At 43.5% G+C, this 16,486-nt stretch overlaps 1 protein-coding gene across 1 annotated transcript in view; it reads left to right on the top strand.

The window, feature by feature from the left end:
- Positions 1-16,486, top strand: part of inpp5d (inositol polyphosphate-5-phosphatase D) — a 161,232-nt gene that overhangs the window by 52,554 nt on the left and 92,192 nt on the right. The window contains exons 5-6 of the mRNA XM_080185413.1: positions 459-599; positions 2,475-2,562. Coding sequence (XP_080041539.1) covers positions 459-599; positions 2,475-2,562 — 229 coding nt within the window. The remainder of the gene's footprint in view (positions 1-458; positions 600-2,474; positions 2,563-16,486) is intronic.

Raw genomic sequence — 16,486 nt, 5'->3', positions numbered from 1 at the left:
CACCCCTCACTATAAAGCAAACAGTGAATGCAAACACACTGGCCCTTATTTGGGAGATCTTCATGTGTATCAGTCATCATTCTCAGCAGAGACTCTCACTGGGTGAGGTATCAAATGTCATGGGATCCAGACTGAGGTCCTTGATCTCTCACACACTCTGAATTACTGTCATTTGGGGTAAAAGTTCAATTCAACACTTTCTCTTGCTGGATTTTTTTCTTTCACAGCACTATTTTCCCTTTCCCCTTCCCCACGGTCAGTGTTCAAATGTTAAGTGAGGAGGTGAGTAAAGTTACCCCCCTCCCACCCTCCACCATTGGATTGTGACAAATGCTTGGATAGAAGCAACATTCTCCTCCCATTGGGGTAGGGTTGGGGAATGGTCCTTTCTCAGTGGCTATTTTCATCCCTATTGTAGCAGTCTGAGGAAGTGAACCCACTGACTCTTTGTCCTGTAGGGCTCCGAGAGGGTTTCACAAGGCCCTTTGCGACTACATCGAGCAGGATGTGTTGAAGGATGCCGAACACATAAATTCCTCATCCGTGGACATGTGGCAGCTGCGTCTCTTGCTCAGTTTACTCACCAAAGGCCTTAGCAGGTAGGCACATGCATGCGTGCGCTGTCACTCCAAACAAGATCTGGCACTGGATTTTATAAATTCTTTGAACTGACAGTAATTATTGTGTGATTGCCACTAAATCATTCTTTCCCGCCTTTTGATGTGCAGATATCCAAATTATAGCTCATATTCTTTGGACCTAAACCTGCAATAGGCAGCAGGAGTACTTTCCAATTATTGAGCGCTGCTCCATCTTCCTTAGCTACTCTGAAGGTTCCAAGTTTGATTCCTCTGAGCAAAGGCCAGCATTCACAGTGGTGATAATCATCAGTGAACCTTATAGATCAGAAGAGGAGAGAGTGTGAGATGAGTTGAATAAGTGGCTTAGTGATGAAGATTGAGGTTTGAAAGCCAACAGGTTGTGAAAGGTGGAGACAGACTGAGAAGTCCAGAGTTTAGCAATTCCGCAATCTTTGGATAGACTGGGAATTGGATCAGAAGATATTTAGTCAGCCTTGATTTCATCACACTGACAGCATAATGAGGAGGAAGACTGTGTAGAATGGGATATTTCAAATTTAGGAGAAATGGATTATGAATATTCAGAAGATCAGTGGTTGGAACAAGATCACGAAAAGAAAGAAACAGAAAAAGTACCTCAGGAAGCATGGTGAAAAGGTTAGAAGTGAGATGAGGAGCACCAGCAGACAAGCTTCCTCTTGTATTGGCATAAGGCAGAAGTTAGGGGAGTCTCTCCAGATGTGGAGAAGGGAGTCAAGCCTTGGGCAAACCTAGTGTTTATGGGAAGTTATTAGCTGTTGAGAAGAAAAACAAGCTTTTGATGTAAATCAGCAAACCAAGTTTCTTAGTGATAAATGGAAGACATAAGATAAATGGAATTCCAAAGATGTGCGGGTTAAGTTGATTGGCTATGCTAAAATTGCCCTTAATGTCCTGAGATGCATAGGTTAGAGGGATGTGGGGGTAGGGCCTGGGTGAGATTGTGGTCAGTGCAGACTCAGTGGGCCGAATGGCCTCTTTCTGTGCTGTAGGGTTTCAATGATTCGATATCCAGGCCCAATCACTTCAGAGACAAAAGCCTGGCCACAAGATATTATGGGTTCAGTGATAGAAAGAGAAAGCCAGGGAGAGTGTAGAAAATATATGTGAGGAATGGATTGAACTTGAGAGTGTCTTAACTTTTCTTTATCTTCAACTTGTGCCCAGTTGTGTCTCTGCTTTTTGTAAAGTATCATTCAGTCCTTTTCAGCAGTGAAAAGTATGTTTCCCAGCAGCTAATTGACTAGTAGGGGCACATATATTTGCCTGCAGTATGGATTTTTACCTGTACCCATTTACTTTCCTGAAGAAGCTGACTCTTACGGGACTTTGGTTTTCCCTGATGATGCTCATCCTCTGGTACCTCAGTCTTTGTCCAGTGTCTGCACTTTTCAGCAGGAATGACTGGATACTGATCATGGACAGGAACTTTGACTGGCCACTACGTTCCTGGGGGAGAATCAGCTGGATTGCCTTGACTACATTTATATCTAAGATTAGTAACCCAACGCATGTCAAGCTTCAGAGCCAGAAATTGTATTGTGGAGTACCACCAGCACAGTGCTATGAATTAAAAACTGTTTAGCATTCACGCTCCTGGACAATGCATTCATGAGTTATAGCTGCACATCTCTACGTCATGTTCTTCTGCCATCTCTGTCATGCCTTGAGAAGTAGTCATGATGTGGAGATGCCGACATTGGACTGGGGTAAACACTAAGAAGTCTGAAACCTGGTTGTCAGATTCCTTAATGCCTTGAGAATCCAGGCAATTTGTTCAATTTGCTTAGCAGTTAACACAGGGTTAAAGGAAAACTGTCCAGCACTGTACTGCCTATTGTGTTTGTGTTTCAGTGAGCTGATCCAGACAATGTCAGCATTGGAGACATCTCAGAGTCTGCTTGATAATCAGCCATCCGCTGGAGGAGGCACGCAGGGTCAGGTAAGGTAACATTACAACGTACACAGTTAGTGATATACTAAATATACACCATGGGTTTGATGAAAATGCCAAACAAATTTTGACAGGATTGAGAAATGGGACTCAAGGACATAAGAAAATAGGGAATGAGTTGAGTAGGCCATTCAGCTGTTGGTGAATGCTCATGGTTTGATAAGATCCCAGCTGTTCTTCTACCATTTCATAGTTGCAGTTTCATACCTTTCAGGTCTTGGCTATTTTAATTTCTGGGTCTCATTTTAATGCTCGCCTGCCCATTTTCCACCTATTCTGGGTGGAGCCAAGGTGTTGAGTTGCCTTCTGCAGGGAAAGATTATTTGATTTCGGGCAAACTTGCAGCTAAGTAGCAAACAGGAAGTTAAAGGAGCGGAAAAGAGGCTGATAGAGAGACCATGGCAGGGAGACCATGAGTTTGGAGTAGAATTCTTGCTCCTTCTCCATAAAGATAATGGGTTCCCTTAATCTGTGGGGTGTTTTGTCCTTCGCAGCAGCTACTGGCCAATTTTGTCCCAGCCTCCGGGCTTTGGTGTCTTGGCCGTCAAGTTCCACAGCATGCAGGGTCCAAGTCATAAAATGAGATCCAAAGTCATATAAATTCCTGCCTGCTTTTAGCAGGTACTTCAAACCAACTTGCAGAATCCCAAAATAGTGGCAAAAGGTTGATGTCTGAGTGGATAAGTAACCTGTTCATTTTTAATTGTAAAAAGTCTGACAACACCAGGTTTTAGTCCAACCGATTTATTTGATAATAGACTCACAAGCTTTCGGGGTTAGCCCCTTCGTCAGGTGAATGGAGAGTTCTGGCCTCAGACAGAGCATATAAAGCACAGACAGTTTAGAGATTACTGATTAGAATGCGAATCCTTACACCTAACCTGCTGTTCAAGAGCTTGTGAGTCTATTATCAAATAAATCTGTTGGACTAAAACCTGGTGTTGTCAGACTTTTTACTGTGTTTACGCCAGTCCAATGCCGGCACATCCACATCATTTTTAATTGCCCATGGGGAAGGAAGAGTTAAGCTCTGCTCCAATATTTCAGTGCAGGATAATCACCTATATTGCCTGTAATTGGACTGTAACTTAAGAGTTACCCTTAACATTGGGAGACAGCTGATGTTTCTTTCTATTAGCAACGTTTTTTTTAAACACATTGAAACACAAATTAGCATGATAAACTTTTTGCCCTCTATTAATTAAAGAAAGCATGTGCAATGAGATATCCTCATCCCAGGAAGGAGAATCCCATCTTCTCTCATATCGGCAATACGCACTGACTGTTTTTGCCTGCCTATGGGATACATTTTGTGTCTACAGCAGATCAGAGGGAAAATCTCATCAACACGTAGCACAAGGACCCGAGTGAGTTGCATGTACATCATAAGTTGCGTGCTTCACAATTCCAAACCTTCTGTTTGTGTTCCATTACTGATTATGGCAAGAACACAAGCCAATCAATTCAACACAAACAGTTATCCCCATTGAGTTCGACTATACAGAAATAACAGTTAAAATGCCCTTAGGGCCTTCTTTTCTGCTGGGATTTGGGACGACAAGATGCCAGACGGTGATCCATAGCAACAAAGGCACCTCATGTTTCATAACTACAGTGTAGGTTTTGATGATGGCACACCACTCTGTTTCTACAGAGAGATCAAAGGATTTATCTTTTACAGTCCATTTTCCATTTTAATTTATTTCCTAATTTTCTGCAAAATTCTCATGTCTCCCTGCCCTAGAGAGGGGACGCATTGTGTTACTCAATGCCATCCTCTCCCCTTCACAAAAAATAAAGACTTGTATTTCTATAACACCTTTCATGACAATGATTTAGAAGTGTAAATTACTGTAGGAAATTTAGTCAGATGGCCAGTGTACCAATAGAGTCAGTCCTCTAGGGTCAAACAACATAAAGTCAGTATAGGCACCAACGTTCACTTGATGAGGTTGCTTCATGTTATGTTTATGAAGCAAAGTGTTAAAGTAATTGGTTCCTGCTGTCGGCACTTGGCCTGAGGGTTCTGATACATTTGTTCTGCCCATGGGCATGTCAAGTTCTCAGCCTATCTGACCAGCTGACAGCACCACCAACAAGGACAGATCTCCTCCCAAGTTCATCACAGGTACAAAATGGCTTTTGTTTTCAGCTACTTAACAACAGTATAACTGTGATTCAAACCAATTCATTATTAATGAATCATTTTGGGATGTTTCTAAGTGAGTAAGTAAAACACGGTGTTGTTCCCATAATCCCCATAATGTGTTGCATTGCCCTTAAAAGAACAGTCGCCACACGTACGTAAAAACAAGTTTTTTTCTTAAATTGAGATAGAGGCAATTTATTTTTAATTTGCAGACAAGTTAGATTCTACCTGCAGGTGAGGGAAAACAGGAAATGTTTTTCTTGCAAGGCAGGTGTTTGTTCAACCCGAGTTCTAAAATCTAACTTTTCACCGGAGAGATTTAGTGTCCCCTGAGATGTCCACTGGGCATGCCAGGACTTGTAATCTGTAGCAACATCACATGGGTAGCAATTGAACCCATCCTTAACCCACAACTATCTTTGCTGATTCCAAAATGCCACCTTGCCTGTAAACAGAATTTTTTTCAGGAAGTTAGAACGTCACAATGGGTCCAACAGCTCTCTTGATTTTTTAAAAATAGATGTCACATCTACTTTTTGATTGTAACTTCCCACTGTATTCCTCACCCATAACTTTTTTTCTTCATTCATTCACAGGAGGTGGCCGTCACTGATAAAGGCCAGCATTTTTGTCAATCCTGAATTGCTTTTGAGAAGGTGGTGGTGAGTCACCTTTTTGGCAATTGAGTGGCTTGTTTAGCCATTCCAGGAAACAGTTGAGCCAACCACATTGTTCTGGGTCTGGAGTCACATCAGCCAGACTAGATAAAGACAGCATATTCCCTCTCCTAAATTACATGTTTAAAATAATAATTCAGTAGTTTCATGGTCACCATTGAGACTAGCTTTTCAATTCCAGGTTCATTTTATTTACTGAATTTTTAAACTCCCCCCAGCTGCTGTGGTGGGATTTGAACTTCCCTCTGGATTATTATTCCAGGCCCATAGATTGCTAGTCCTATAACATAACCATGATTTTACCTGCCTGCCCCTTCACCATATCCTTCAACCTCATGTATCCAACATATCTCTCACACCCACCTATCAATCCAATCACCATATTGATCAAACGTACCTGTCTACCTTCTCATCATATCCTCAATTCCTTCTTTCTCGTGAAACACATCTGTCTTTTGACCCCCATTCACGCTATCTGCTTCAGTAGTCTCCTGTAGCATTCATCCACATTTTGATTATGTTAGAATCAAAAAGGTCAATATGACTCTCCTTCATGTGCCTAATTACCTTATTTGCAACTTGTGCAAAGTCAGCCAGTGATATCCTGTGTTACTTTGAATCTTGTTCACCCATCCCTGTGTTTTTTCTGACTACCTGCTCCTCAACACGTTGAATTTAAAGTCTTCAAGGTCTTAACAACTCTATTTTGACAACTTCCTGATCCTAAAGTTCCTTCAATGCATCCTTACTCTCTCTCCATGCCATTAGTGGTAGAGCTTTGGGCTTCCTTGGTCAAAAAACTTCATTCATGAGATGTGGATGCTGCTGGCCAGGCCACATTATTGTCTATCCCAAATCACTCTAGGGACAGTAGTGATGAGCCACCTTCTTGAACTGCTGCAGTCAATATAGTGTAGATAGATTCAAAGTGCTGTTAAGGAGAGAGGTCCAGGACTTTGATCCCAGTGACAGTAAAGGAACGGCAATATATTTCCAAGTCAGGATGGTGAGTGGCTTGGAGGGAAACTTGTAGGTGCAGGGTTCCCATACATCGGCTGCCCTTGTCCTTCTAGGTAGTAGAGATCATGGATTTGAAAGATGCTGTCAAAAGTGAGTTGCTGTAATGCATCTTGTGTATGGTACACACAGCTGCCATTGTGCATCGGTGGTAGAGGAGGAGTGAGTGTTGAAGGTGGTGAATGGGGTGCAAATCCAATGGCCTTCTTTGTCCCAGAACTGTCTCAGCAATTCCTTCCTTAGTCCATCCATTTCTCTCCAACGATGGAAATTTTCTGAGATTTCATCATATTGACCAACCTCTTGATATCCTCTCCTAACTCTCCAATTAGCAGGTATTCTTAAACACCTTAATTAATTTTCTGGTTATCACTTCCTTCAGCAAGGAAATTTTGGACATTTAATGTTAATGCTGGTAAATGTTTATTCACTTATTACAATGAATGGGTTGTCTGGGCATCTGCTTTTATCACTTCTTTCAGAATCGTTCATTAGGATCAACTCAGTCTCCCCTTCTGCAAAGGGAAAAAGCCTGACTCTACAAGGATTTCCTCCGAACCTGTTCCCATCGAATTTGTTTCTTTCATTTCACGGTGTAGGTCTGTACAAGGATGACTGAAGCATCTTTCAGCACTTTCTGCTATGGCTATCTTTCAAATCAACTCCTTTTCTAAAAATAAACACTAATCTCTTTTAATCTGGCTGCAGCTCAGCAGAAAAGGGTTTGCATGTTGTTTTCCTTTGATGCTCGGCAACCAGTCACATAAGCTTCAGTAAAAATAGCTCAGGGGGGAAGTCTTGGCCAATAATGAATGAGTGTCACGCGTAGCTTCCCCTGCTGCTTTGCAAGAATGTTCTGTTCTTCCAAAAATGAAACTGTGATGTTCCGTCAGACTCCCCACAAAATCTGGAAACTAATTACTACCCTTCACCCACACTAGGCTTTCTGAGGCTGGTAACCTTTTGGTTTTTAGAAGGAAGAAACGGTAAAACAGGGAAACAAGAATACTGGTCTTATATACTTTAAAATGGAAGATCAGAAAAAAAAAACTGGGAAATAATAATTCTGGTCCAAACTTGAAATGATGCACACTTACAGACTTCATCAGGTATTTATTAACAAGGACAAACTTGTACAGAAGCTTGTAACCCACTAGTTGTCCCAATCCTGACATGTCATCTGTATGCCTTCTAGATGTCTTCCCAAAGTCAGGACTTCACCCTCTGATGTGATTACTCACACTCTGTCCTAATTTGCCCCTCAAACAAGGTAACTTAAAGAGACCATCTCAACATTCAGCACAGAGCTGTTTTTTCCCTCTGGGTTTGTTGTGTTCTGTGTTCTGTGATTGGTTCATTGCTTGCTCATTGATAAGAACTGAGGCAGTGACTTGTCAGTGGCCTATTTGTCTGGCCCTTGTGCATTTTTTAGTGGGTACATCATGTTACATTGAATATACAGCATAGGAACAGGCCATTCGGTCCAACCAGCTGGTATTTATGCTCCACCCTCAACACTCTCCACCCTCACATGCTTCCCTAATTTCCCCTTAAATGCGTCTGTGCTATTCACATCAAATACATCCTGCGGGTGCAAGAGGGTTGGGCCTTGATACAGTGTAGCTGTAGAGACAAGCTGTAACTTCTTTCAAAGCAGCGGAGGGCAGCCAACTCAGTTTGGGTTGGGAGTCAGACTGAGTTTATCAGTGGAAGATGCATTTACCCATTGAAATCATCACTGTAGTGGACCAGATGCAACAGGAATGTATCTCAAGAAAAGAGGCGGTGAATGTTAAAAAGAAAGACCTGCATTTATTTGGCACCTCTTAATCTCACACCATCCATAAGCAACTAATCCAGTATCATTGTTTTAAGAATCAATTGTTGTAATGTAGGAAATGCAGGGGCCAAATTTATGCATAGCAAAATCCAGAAACTACTATAGTCTGTTTTTGGTGATGCTGTTGAGGGATAAATATTGGGCGGGTCCTGTAGGGTCCTCTCATCATTTGAAAAAAAATATTGTCTTGGGATTTTTTAAGGCATTTGACATAGCATACAAAACCTTAGTTTAAGGTCTTGTCAGAAAGACAATATAATCCCTACGCTGCAGAAGGTGGCTATTCAGCCCATAGAGCCTGCACCGACAACAATCCCACTCAGGCCCTATCCCCATAATCCCACATATTTACCCTGTAATCCTCCTGACACTAAGGGGCAATTTAGTATAGCCAATTAACGCGCACATCTTTGGACTGAGAGGAAACCGGAGCACCCGGAAGAAAATCACACAGACGTAGAGAGAATGTGCAAACTCCTCACAGATAATCACCCAAGGCCAGAATTAAACCCTGGTCCATGGCATTGAGTCAATTGTGCTAATCACTGTGCCACCCATAGTTCCTCTGACCATTTGGCATTCCCTCAATGCTACAGTGGAGTGTGACCAATCTAGGTTTTATATGTTTAGAATGTAAGTGGAGCCTAGCACTTTCTGATGTGCACCAAGGACTGAGTGAACCTGCCAGATAACAGCCTGAAATCTCTCACCAGCTCAGTGGTTTTTCTTGTTGCATTTTTTTTGCACTTTACCTCCTTCGTTAGTTTGCAAGCTGCATTGAATCAGAAAGTGGGCTTGACCTAGGCCTGAACCTTCAGATATTGGAGCAGGAGGAGGCCAATAACCCCTTTGAGCCTGCACCACTGTTTAATAAGATCATGGCTGATCCAAAGAACAAACAAAATTACAGCACAGGAACAAGCCCTTTAGCCCTCCAAGCCTGCACCGACTATGCTGCCCATGACTTAACTAAAACCCCCTACTTTTCCAGAGACCTCTATCCCCATCTCATTCATGTACTTGTCAAGATGCCCCTTAAAAGTCATTACAGTATCCACTTCCACTACATCCTCCGGCAATAGGTTCCAGCATTCTGTGTAAAAAAAAAAAAATCTGCCTCATACATCTCTTTTAAACCTTACCCCTCGTGCCTTAAAACCTATGGCCCCAAGTAATTGACTCTTCCACTCTGGGAAAAAGCTTCTGATTATCCACTCTGTCCATACCTCATAATCTTATAGACTTCTATCAGGTCTGCTCGCAACCTCTGTCGTTCCAGTGAGAACAAACCAAGTTTTTCCAACCTCTCGTCATGACTAATGCCCTCCATCCCAGGCAAAATGCTTGTAAATCTTTTCTGTACCCTCTCCAAAGCCTCCATATCCTTCTGGTAGTGTGGCGACCAGAATGGAACACTATATCCCAAGTGCAGCCTAACTAAGATTCTATAAAGCTGCAACATGACTTGCCAATTTTTAAACTCAATTTAATTGAGTTTAAAAACCAAAGCTCCACTTTGCCATCCACTCACCACAACTCTTTAATCCTTTGTCTATCAGAAATCTGTTGCTGCGATTTTGTGCCCCAGTTTGCTGTGAGCGCAAACGGCAGCACAGGTGCAAATTCTCACGTGAATTGGAAAAACAACAATCTCGCTGGCAAGACCTCATTTTCTGATTCTCCCTGCCCTCTGCTGGTGGCATAACAGGGTGGGAACTTCATTTTAATAAATTTGAATATAATTAGTGGGCTTCCTCCCCCCGTATCATCCCCCAACGTTTGGAATTCCCATCATGACAGCAAGGCTTACAAATGCTTTCCAAAAATGGGAACCGAGTGAAGGGAACCTTTCAGAGGTGGGCAGGGGTGGGGGAGGTTATACAGTTAGGCAAAGCCCCCATGGAAAGAGGGACATGCCCGAATTGTATAGGGACAGTGCCAGGGGGCCTTCTGGAAGCTCCATTATCATGGGTATGTTCTCCTTGTGTGTGTGGAGTGGGAATCCCTTAAGACCATCTGGGAGGGAGGAGTAGAAGAGTTTCTCCTTGTGCATATGGTGAGACTAACTGTGCTTTATATTGGACATTGGTACCCTGTTCTTGGGATTGCCAGCTTTCTCATCCCACCAGCATAGGCCATGCCTCCATGCCAGCGTAGGCCATGTCTCCACAGCTTTTCTGCACAGAGTGCTACATTATCAGCAAAGAAAACTCAGCTGTCCAGCTTGTGAACTACATGCCAGTTTTCTCACCCCTGGCAGCTCCCTGTGCAGAGAATGGAAAATCGTAAGAACAGAAGAAATAGGAGCAGGAGTAGGCCACCTAGCCCTTCAAGCCTGCCCCGCCATTCAATAAGATCATGGCTGATCTGAAGTGGATCAGTTCCACTTTCCTGCTTTCTCCCCATAACCCTTAATTCCCTTGTTTATCAAAAACCTATCTACCCGTGACTTAAATATTTAGCGAGGTAGCCTCCAGCACTTCAACAGGCAGAGAATTCCAGAGATTCACCACCCTTTGAGTGAAGAAGTTCCTCCTCAACTCTGATCTAAACTGCCCCCCCCACCTTATCTTGAGGCTGTGCCCTCTAGTCCTGCTATCCTTTCTAAGTGGGAAGAATCTCTTTGCCTCTACCCTATCCATCCCCTTCATTATCTTATACGTGTCTAAGATTTCCCCCCTCATTCTTCTAAACTCCAACGAGTACAGACCCAGTCTATTTAGTCTCTCTTCATAGTCTAACCCCCTCATCTCCGGTATCAACCTAGTGAACCTCCTCCACTCCCTCCAAAGCCAATATATCCTTCCACAAGTGTGGCGACCAAAACTGCACACAGTACTCCAGCTGCGGCCTCACCAGTACCCTGTACAGTTGCAGCAAGACCTCCCTACTTTTATATTCTATCCCCTTCTCTATAAAGACCAACATTCCATTCGCCTTCTTGATCACCTGCTGCACCTGCAGACTGGGTTTTTGCGACTCGTGCACAAGGACCCCCAGGTCCCTCTGCACCGTAGCATGCTGCAGCTTTTCGCCTTTTAAATAATAATCCCTCCTACTATTAATTCTGCCAAAGTGGATAACCTCACTTTGCTATACTCCATCTGCCAGGTCCTTGCCCACTCGCTTAGCCTATCCAGATCCCTCTGCAGACTTTCCACACCCTCCACGCAATTTGCTTTTCCACTCATCAGCAAATTTCGTCACCCTACACTCTGCCCCCTCCTCCAGGTCATCTATATAAATGGTAAATAGATGAGGCCCCAGCACCGATCCCTGTAGCACTCCACTAGTCACCAACCGCCAATCAGAATAGCACCCATTGATACCAACTCTCTGCTTCCTATTAGACAGCCAATCCTCTATCCATGCTAACACCTTACCCCCAATTCCGTGCACCCTAACATTCTGTAGCAACTTTTTATGAGGCCCCTTATCAAACGCCTTTTGGAAATCTAAAAACACCACATACACCAGTTCCCCTCTGTCTACCACACTAGTCACATCCTCATAGAAATCCAATAAATTTGTCAAACACGACTTCCCCTAACGAATCTGTGCTGCGTCTGCTCTATCAAACCATTCTTTTCTAGGTGCCTCGCTATTTCTTCTTTGACGGTTTCAAGCATTTTTCCAACTACAGACGTGAAACTAACCGGCCTATAATTCCCTGCCTTTTGTCTGTTACCTTTTTTAAACAGCAGCGTAACATTAGCTGTTTTCCAATCTTCTGGCACTTCCCTGGAATCCAGCGAATTTTGGTAAATAATCACTAAGGCATCCACTATCACCTCTGCCATTTCTTTCAGAACCCTGGGATGCATTCCATCCAGTCTTGGGGACTTGTCCACCTTCAGTCCCATTAGTCTATCAAGCACTACCTCTCTAGTGACAGTAATCACATTCAAGCCCTCAACTCCTACTATCCTTCTCTCTTTAAGATCCGGCAAACTATTTGTGTCCTCCTCCATGAAGACCAAGGCAAAAAACTTATTTAAAGCCTCAGCCATTTCCTCATCTCCCACTGCTAAATCCCCCCTCTCATCCTCTAAGGGTCCAACATTCACTCTAGCCAGCCTTCTCTTCTTTATATATTTGTAAAAACTTTTACTGTCCTTTTTCATATTTAGTGCTAGTTTAGCTTCATAGTCTATCTTTCCTTTCTTTATCACCTTCTTAGTCATTCTTCGTTGATTTTTAAATTTTTCCCAATCTTCTAATCGCCCACTACTTTTAGCCACTCTGAATGCGTCAGCTTTTCATTTATTTCCTTGGATAACCAAGGCCTGTGGTTATCACGCTCTGTGTTTCCTGATCACTGCCATTGATATCTCTGTGAAAAGTCTGACAACACCAGGTTTTAGTCCAACCTATTTATTTGATAATATACTCACAAGCTTTCGGGGTTAGCCCCTTCGTCAGGTGAATGGAGAGTTCTGGCCTCAGACAGAGCATATAAAGCACAGACAGTTTAGAGATTACTGACATTCTCTAAACTGTCTGTGCTTTATATGCTCTGTCTGAGGCCAGAACTCTCCATTCACCTGACGAAGGGGCTAACCCCGAAAGCTTGTGAGTATATTATCAAATAAATAGGTTGGACTAAAACCTGGTGTTGTCAGACTTTTCACTGTGTTTACGCCAGTCCAACGCCGGCATACCCACATCATTGATATCTCTGTCAGCCATTCAGCTAACTTTATTTAGTTCGAAAGTTAATTGGTTGATGGTCCATGACTGTAATAGGACTGTAACAGGTGTTACATTGTCCTGTGGCTGGGCAGATTGCCAAAAGGTTTCCGTGGATGAGCTTCTGGGAGTAGGAACGCATGTTTCTGTCCATAATGAGTCTGCAGAGCAGCCTGAATCAGGCCCAAATCTCAACCTTTGTCAAGCATCATAAACAGTCACAGTCCTCTATTGTTGCTTGGTGGTAACTAGCTGCGTGACGCAATGTATTCTCTGTTCTAGCTTCCGCCTTCCAGCTTCCTCTTTTGCCTTCCTCAATAATGCTGACTCATTGCTGAGGTGATTTCTAGTGGTTGCCAATCCTCCAGGCTGTTGTGAAGTCTCCAGGAATGGGAGATTAATTTTCGGGGGCATTGATGTTGGGACATTATAGGAGCATTAAACAAATTGCAAGTTGTTTTCATTTTCTTTCACTTTTTATTGATTTAGCCAAAAATATATTGGAGAGTAGAAATGGCGGTTTGACTGTCTGGGGTCATGCATGTCACCTTTGAGTGCACACTAACTTAATGACAAAACATAGAAACCTGTTGGCAACTTGGGGAGTTGAATCTTACCTTCAGGTACAACTGGATTCTAGTTGGTACAAAAGGCATTCAAAACCCCTTTTGAAAAGCACATGAAGAAAATTAAAAATACAATGCAATATGAAGGCTGGCCAGTCACTTCAGAATCTTTGAATCCTTAGAGAGCAGAAAGAGGCCATTTAGCCCATCAAGCCTGCACCGACAACAGTCCCAACCAGGCCCTATCCCCATAACCCCACGTATTTACCCTGTTAATTCCACTGACACAAAGGGGCAATTTAGCATGGCCAATCAACCTAACCTGCACATTTTTGGAATGTGAGAGGAAACCAGAGCACCCAAAGCAAACCCGTGCAGACATGGGAAGAGTGTGTAAACTCCACACAGATAGTGACCTGAAGCGGGAATTGAATCCAGGTCCCTGGGGCTGTGAGGCAGCAGTGCTAACACTGTGCCATTGTGACGCCATTAGAAATGGAAGGATCAGTAAAAGGACTAAGTCATGCACTCCACAGCAAAAAAAGTTACACAGGTGAGAGATGGAGGTTATGTCACACCAGGAATACATCCAGCCAGAGTTGGCAACCACAGCTATGTTGATAATGGTTAAATCTGTGGGATGAATTTATTCGAGTCAGACTCTTTATTCATTCCTCTGGTGCTCTAATGTTTGTTCAAAGTTTTACTTACTCCTTCTAATTTAAGCCTTTAAGCCATGATGACTGGGATCTTACTGGGTCATGGGGTGCACAATGAGAAAGGAGCTGAGGCACAAAGCTAGTTGGAATGGTGGTGGGATGGTGCCATTCATACCACCTTCCTGCCACTACTACTATTCTACTAGGGGTGGGGTAGGTGGCAGATGGACCTCCTAGCTTTAGGCCAGTTGAGGCCTAGGTGGCCAATTAAGAGCCATCTCTGGTGCTATCAATGACGCTCTGCTCGGTGGGGAAGAGCCCTCTAATTGGTCATCCTCTCCCCAGCAGCAAGGTCACCCCTTTTGAAAAATAACCCCCACTGGTCTGCCTCTCCGTCCTAATGAATCATCCTTATTCAGTACGCCATGCCTGCCTTATTGACACAGTAAGAAGTCTCACACCACCAGGCTGAAGTCCAACAGGTTTATTTGGTAGCACAAGCCACAAACTTTTGGAGTGCTGCTCCTTCATCAGGTGAGTGATGAATAAACCCATTAGACTTCAACCTGGTGTTATGAGACCTCCCACCGTGCCCACCCCAGTCCAATGCCAGCATCTCCACATCATTATATAGATCCCAGTGAGAGAGTATGTTGTGTTATTACAGCTCTCTGGGTTATGTAGATTCCAGTGAGAGACAATGTGTGTAAACACAGCTCTCTGGGTTATATAGATTCGATGATGTGGAGATGCTGGCGTTGGGCTGGGACAAACACACAGCAAGAAGTCTCACAAAATCAGGCCAAAGTCCAACAGGTTTACTTGGTAGTAAAAGCCACCAGCTTTTGAAGTGCTCGCTGCTCCGTCAGGTGAGTGGGATTTCAGTTTACGAACAGGGCGTATAAAGACACAAACTCAGTTTACGAAATAATGGTTGGAATGCGAGTCTTTACAGGTAATCAAGTCTTAAAGGTACAGACAGTGAGTGGAGTCATTGATGAAGATGAACATCTCACTAAGGTCATCCCCACACCCCCACTTCTTGCTTTCAAACAACCGCACAACCTCAAACAGATCACTTTCCGCAGCAAACTACCCAGCCTTCAGGAAAACAGTGACCACAATATCACACAACCCTGTCACAGCGACCTGTGCAAGACGTGCCGGATCATCGACACAGATCCATCATTTCACATGAGAACACCATCCACCAGGTACATGGTATATACTCTTACAACTTGGCCAACATTGTCTACCTGATACGCTGCAGGAAAGGATGTCCCGAGGCATGGTACACTGGGGAGACCATGCAGACCCTACCACAACAGAAGAATGAACACCGCTCGACAAGGCAGGAGTGTTCTCTTCCAGTTGGGCATGGGCATTCAACCTCTGATCTTCGGGTAAGCGTTCTCCAAGGCAGCCTCATGACACACAACAATGCAGAATTGCTGAGCAGAGGCTGATAGCCAAGTTCCGCACATATGAGGACGGCTTCAACCAGGGTCTTGTGTTCATGTCACACTATCTGTAACCCCCACGGCTTGCCTGGGCTTGCAAAATCTCACTAACTGTCCTGTCTGGAGACAATATACATCTCTTTAACCTGTGCTTAACCCTCCCCACTCACACTGTCTGTACCTTGAAGACTTGATTACCTGTAAAGACTCACATTCCAACCATTATTTTGTAAATTGAGTTTGTGTCTTCACGTGCTCTGTTTGTGAACAGAACTTCCACTCACCTGATGAAGGAGCAGCGCTGTGAAAGCTTTTGGCTTGTACTACCAAATAAACCTGTTGGACTTTAATCTGGTGTTATGAGACTTCTTACTGTGCTTACCCTAGTCCAACGCTGTCATCTCCACATCATGCCTGATTGACTCCAATGCGCATGACTCAAGGTACCTTCATACCTCCATCATTATGGGATCTTCACTGCTGGAACTCAAGGTGGCGTGAAACGTAGACAGGACTTCTGTGACTGACCGAGATCCACGACTTTCTGACCTGTGGAGAGGGTCACTGAGCTGTAAAATCACGGCCAATCATTCTGGTGTGCTGTTGGTACCCTGTCATCATGAAAGGTCTTCACCAAATCTTGATGGTCTATAAAGGGGATACTTACATGTCAATTAATATTCCCTCATAACATGTAAGCAAAAAGTGATGCAACGTGGGCGACAGTCATTTTGTTTTTTTAAACTCCCTTATATAGCTGTCATACTAACCTTCATCCATTGAGTTAATTTACACTTACTTAGATTATTTCTCCATTCCCTGGCAGTTATTGCTGTGTAGTTGGGAAGCTGGTGG

The sequence above is a fragment of the Carcharhinus amblyrhynchos genome, chromosome 3, assembly GCF_965287045.1.
Source record: "Carcharhinus amblyrhynchos chromosome 3, sCarAmb.v2.hapA, whole genome shotgun sequence".
Classification (NCBI taxonomy): domain Eukaryota; kingdom Metazoa; phylum Chordata; class Chondrichthyes; order Carcharhiniformes; family Carcharhinidae; genus Carcharhinus; species Carcharhinus amblyrhynchos.
This window is presented reverse-complemented; position numbering and strand designations above follow the sequence as displayed.